The sequence below is a fragment of the Nicotiana sylvestris genome, chromosome 4 (assembly GCF_000393655.2).
Source record: "Nicotiana sylvestris chromosome 4, ASM39365v2, whole genome shotgun sequence".
In the NCBI taxonomy this organism is placed as follows: Eukaryota; Viridiplantae; Streptophyta; class Magnoliopsida; order Solanales; family Solanaceae; genus Nicotiana; species Nicotiana sylvestris.
The window spans coordinates 59690167-59695638 of record NC_091060.1 but is presented as its reverse complement, the minus strand read 5'-3'; the positions used below and the strand labels follow the sequence as shown (position 1 = coordinate 59695638).

General features: G+C 44.7%; 1 protein-coding gene across 1 annotated transcript; it reads left to right on the top strand.

Moving 5' to 3' along the window:
- Window positions 1-4234: 4234 nt before the first annotated feature.
- On the top strand, window positions 4235-5203 carry LOC138889594 (uncharacterized). The gene is made up of 2 exons (XM_070172927.1): window positions 4235-4359; window positions 4867-5203. Exons 1-2 carry the CDS (start codon window positions 4235-4237, stop codon window positions 5201-5203), a joined length of 462 nt encoding a protein of 153 aa, XP_070029028.1.
- Window positions 5204-5472: the final 269 nt, after the last annotated feature.

The following is a 5472-nucleotide window of genomic DNA, read 5'->3' as shown; positions in this document are numbered from 1 at the left end:
AACAGTTCATCACCCAGATTTTGCAAAGGGTTTCTGTAGTTTCCGCTTCATGTATGATAGATATGGCCATGTGGGCGGGTTCAATAATCCAGAATTTAAGCTGTGCAGCAGAAATAGCCGACAAAAATGGGAGGAAAACAGACGAGTGGCATTTATGATAGCTTTTTTGGGCCTCGTAATATTCCCAAGGAAAGATGGTAATATTGATTTGAAAATAGCGGGGGTCGTCAGTACCTTGCAAACCATGGGGAAAAGTACTTTAGCACCTATGATCGTGGCTGATATTTTCAGAGCTCTCACTGCGTGCAAAGCTGGGGGCAAATTTTTTTAGGGGTGTAACTTGTTGTTACAGATGTGGATGACTGAGCATTTGTGCCCTTGCTCTCAGTTATTGAGTTATGGTTCGGTTGAGAAAACTTGTATAGGTGAATTTTATACAAGAATCAAAGGGGCCAGTCTACCTGAAGGAGTCATGGCCTGGGTATTACTATTTCGGAACCTCAATGCTAGCCAGATACAGTGGGTGCTTGGATGGTTGTCTGTCGAAGAGGTCGTATATATACCAGCAGCCCGCCCGCATTTTCTATTGATGGGGCTCAGAAGCATCCAGCCCTATGCGCCATATGGGGTTCTGAGGCAACTCGGTAGATATCAAGTAGTACCGAGAGATGAAGATTTGAGTACCCAAGTGGTCAAAATCAGTCCTGATGGTCGATTCCCCGAGGAAGAAGTTCGCCAAATTTGGAGCGAGTGTCAACATTTGATGGAAAACACTTGTGTGTCAGATATGGTCAAAGGGGAAGTTGCCCCAGGGTATCATGAGTGGTTCAAAGGTGACGTGGCATGTGGGAGACCGGCTAAAAGACCCCACCTCGAAGATTTCGCCAAGTCATCCCAAGAGCAGTGGAACTGGTTAGCAAAGGAAGAAAGCTATCGAGTTGAGATTGGTAAACTAAAGCAGCAAGTTGAGAGTCTGAAATTCGAGAACAGTGTACAGGTTGCCGCGGATCAGGGGGAAAAGAATAGACTGGCTCGAGAAAATGAAGCACTTAGGACCCAAATCCGACAGTTGAAGATAACCATCGATAAGCAACCGAGGAGCCAATCCGATGAACAATTGGTAAAAATATTGGAAAACGAAGTCAGGTAATGGCGGGATGAGTTAGAAAAATCTGAGAATGTCATGGAAGAACTTAAAGCACAGTGGGCTACAAGAATAGAGGAGCGTCGCCAATACTTGAATCAGTTGAAAAGGGACCATGAGAAAATTGTTGCCAATTTAAAGAGAAAAATGGTTGCCCTTGAGGGTAAAGTGGTTAGGCAGGCTAGAGATTTTGAAATTGAAAGTGGACATTGTTACAACCTGTTGGCCCAAATGGAGTTAGAAGTACAGCAGCTGCAAGATCAACACCTGCAAGACTCTAGAGCTTTAAAGACGTGCAGCGATCAGATAAGACGCTTGCTCATAGAAAAGAAGCAAACAAAAGACAGGATTAGGGCCATTACTCATGCTATCTTCAGGAGATGTCGGGCTTGTGAAGACATGACCCATACTACTTTTGCCTCAGCAGTGATGATCTATGTGAAGTGAACCATGAATGAGTTAGAGCAGCTTGAAAGGGATTTGGATCCTAGGCCCGCGGCAAGGCCGAACGACGCCCCGCGGACACCTAAGTTTGAAGCACTAGAATATGCATAGTCTGTGTCTGTAATTCTCTACCTTTTTGAGCCAGTCTTTCATATGTCTGTTATCTGTCCAGGTCAAGTAGGTCTGCAGTTTTTAAGAGTCTGTATTTGCTTTTAAATCGCGTCTGTTAGCTTCGTTCCGAAATGTTGGGTTTGTAATAGTTTGTTTTAGTAATGAAAATTGAAAATTTCGAAAATTCTTACTTCCACTCTTTATTTTTGCATTTATCTGCACGAACTATGCTTGGTCTGATTCATGCGGGGTCACGATACATAGGCAATCTCCATAGGATTCGACCATAATCGTAAGAAAAATAGAAAGAAGAAAAAGGAAAATAGAAGGAAAACCGAGAAAGAGAGAAAGAAAGAAAAGAGCGGAAAAACAGAGAGAGAAAGAAGAAGCACAAGAGAGGGATAAGGTGAAGAAATTCGAAAGAAAGGTAAAAAGAAACAAGGAACGAAATGCCGGGATGACGCATGCAATCGAGCAAATGCATAATAGAAATGAATAACTGTATAAGTGCATTCATGCCAACGTGCGGTTGTTAAATCTGTTAAGACCTAATCACTAACAAAGTGGTTGTCTAAATGTGTGAGTCCAGGCAGGTGGTTAGTTGATTGGCAATTCTGGCAACTCACCCGTACAACACCCGGTCGAAAGATCAAGTAAAAATGACAGGGCAGGATTCGAAATCAGCATCGTAGACCCTTCGAATGAGGTTGAGGTAACAGATGTGGGTGCTATGAAAGAAGAGATAAGGAAATTAAAAGCACAAATGGCTGAAATGCATCGGGCATGGTCTCAGGGACATCCGGCGCCACTATATCCTGCTAACCTATCTTACATCCCACCCCTGGATCAAACTCAGGAGCCTACCACTCCCCACGCATCTTCATCTTTCCCTTATCAGGCCCAGGGTTATGGTACCACTTCATACGCTCCCCCAGCACCACCCTCTAAACAGAACCCTCCACCACCCATGGTTCCCGTCTTTGTGGCACCTCCCCCAGCTCCACTACATAGATCATCCAGTGAGCCGCTATTCCAAGCTCACGATACCCAATATTACCCTCTGGAACCCACTTTCAAAGCGCCTGAGCCATATACCTATTCTCCCCATTTTGAAATCCCTGGAGAAGTTGAGAAACCGGTTAAGAATACAGAACAAGAGGAAGTGATTCATAAAGTCAAAAGCCTGGAGCAATCCTTCAGGAACATGCATGGTTTAGGTAACCAAGTAAGCGTCGCATACAAAGATTTGTGCCCTTTTCCTGATGTCCAGTTTCCTGCGGGGTTTAAACTGCCGAAGTTTGACTTATATGAGGGGCACGGTGACCCAGTAGCCCATCTACGTGGTTTCTGTAGCAAAATGAGAGGTGTTGGGCGAAAGGATGAATTGTTGATAGCATATTTCGGTCAAAGCCTGAGCGGATCAGTGCTATAATGGTACACGAGGCAAGACCCCGACTGATGGTATACATGGGATGATTTGGCACAAGCATTCATTGGCCATTTTCAATATAACCTCGAGATAGTCCCCGATCGTCTGTCATTGTTGAAACTGGAAAAGAAACCTGGGGAAAATTTTAGGGAGTTTGGTTTCCGTTGGAGGGAACAAGCTGCAAGGGTTGATCCTCCCATGAGGGAGAGTGAGATGGTAGATTACTTCTTGCAAACATTGGAACCTACCTATTTTGGTCATCTAGTGACATATGTCGGAAAGTCGTTTAATGAAGTGGTAAAGATGGGAGCCATGATTGAAGAAGGATTGAAAGCTAACAAGATATTGAGTTACTCGGCGTTGAAAGCAACCACCCAGGCCATCCAAAGCGGTACTGGTGGTGTGCTTGGGAAAAAGAAGAAAGAAGAAGTTGCTACAGTTGAAGCTAATGATTGGTCCATGCCCAATAACCCTCCACTCTACTACAACCAACCTAGACCCCACCACCCAAACTACCAATATACCCCATATGGCCCACCGCAACACTATTATCCACCACCAGAACCACACTTTTCTATCCACCACGCCCAGACCTACACCCAACCCCCAGTGCACTCGCAATGGCCTACACCAAGTCCCCAAAATACACAGTCACACCCACAAAACACCTATCCACCTCCCAGGGCAAATAGACCAGGAACCAATTTCCGCCCAAACAAAGCTTTTACAAGTGAGAAGGCCCCAAACAGAAAAACATTTACTCTGCTGGGAGAATCTTACACTACTTTCTTCCATAGATTGAACTGTTGGGAATGCTGACCCCAGTTGAATCCAAAGCACCAAACCCTCTTCCCAGAAACCTGGACCACTCTGTTAGCTGCGTGTATTGCTCAGAGATGCCAGGGCACGATACTGAAAAATGTTGGAAGTTGAAAAACGCAATACAAGAGCTCATTGATAATCGCCGTATTGAAGTACAGGCTCCAGAAGCCCTAAACATCAATCAAAATCCGTTACCAGCACATTACGAGGCCAACATGATCGAACTGATACATAAGGGGGCAGAGCCTAAAAAACCTTCGTAGGTGGTTATGGTAATTCGTTCTATGGAAGCCAAAGAGAAGAAAGTAAGTGCAAGGCCAGTGGTTCAGTTAAAAGCAATAAAAGACAAGCCAGTGTTGGTAATGGGAAAGGGACCAGTTGTGGCTGCAGAAAAGCCAGAGCCAGTCAAGTTAATGGTACCAGGGTCATCATCTGCACCCGTGGTGGTTGTGAAAGGAGCTTACGTAGAACCGGTTGTCATAAAACCGGTAGTCCAGTTACCCGTGGTTGATAGCAAAGCCGTACCGTAGAGGTATGACAAGGTAGTGGTGACATACAAAGGAAAGGAAATTGAGGAAGAGAGTTGTGAAGCACAAGGACTAACCCGGTCGGGACGTTGTTTCGCTCACGAAGAGTTGAGAAAGGCTAGGGGCGCTAAAGTCAATCCAGTGCCAGTCAAAAAGGTAGTGACTGAAGCAGAGGCAGAAGAGTTTCTGAAAAAGATAAAAATACAAGATTATTCCATTGTTGAACAACTGAGAAAAACACTGGCCCAAATCTCGTTGTTGTCATTATTGATTCACTCCGATGAGCATTGCCGAGCTTTGATGAAGATATTGAATGAGGCTCATGTGCCTGACAAAATTTCAGTAAACCATCTAGAGACAATTGCCAACAAGATCTTCGAAGTGAACAGGGTAGCATTTTCTGATGATGAATTGCCCGTGGAAGGCACAGAACAAAACAACGCTCTCTATTTGACGGTCAAATGTGAAGGTTCAATGGTTACTCGGGCACTGATCGATAACGGGTCAAGCACTAATATTTGCACGTTGTCCACATTGAACAAGTTAAAGATTGATGAGGATAGAGTCCGAAAGAATAACATTTGTGTTCGAGGATTCGACGGAGGGGGAACAAACACAGTAGGGGATATTGTACTCGAATTGATTATTGGCCCAGTCGAATTCACTATGGAATTTCAGGTGTTGGATGCTGCAGTATCCTATAATCTTTTGTTGGGTCGACCATAGATTCACGCGGCCAAATCCGTGCCTTCCACACTGCACCAAATGGTCAAATTTGAGTGGGACAGACAAGAAATTATGTTACATGGGGAAGATCCCACATGCGCCATGAATGATGCCATTGTTCCCTTTATAGAAGCCGAAGATGATAAAGGACCCTGGGTTTATCAGGTCTTCGACACGGTCCCGGTAAGCAGAGTACCCGAAGGTTAAAGCATGCCATGTCCTAGGGTGGCAGCTGCGACTGTCATGGTAGTATCATAAATGCTGAAAAG

Bases quoted from the DNA above. Each gene is read 5' to 3' on its own strand.
- LOC138889594 (XM_070172927.1), top strand. From the start codon at position 4,235: ATGGAAGCCAAAGAGAAGAAAGTAAGTGCAAGGCCAGTGGTTCAGTTA. The intron at 4,360-4,866 runs GTTAATGGTACC...CGAAGTGAACAG, and splicing joins GAAAAGCCAGAGCCAGTCAA to GGTAGCATTTTCTGATGATG.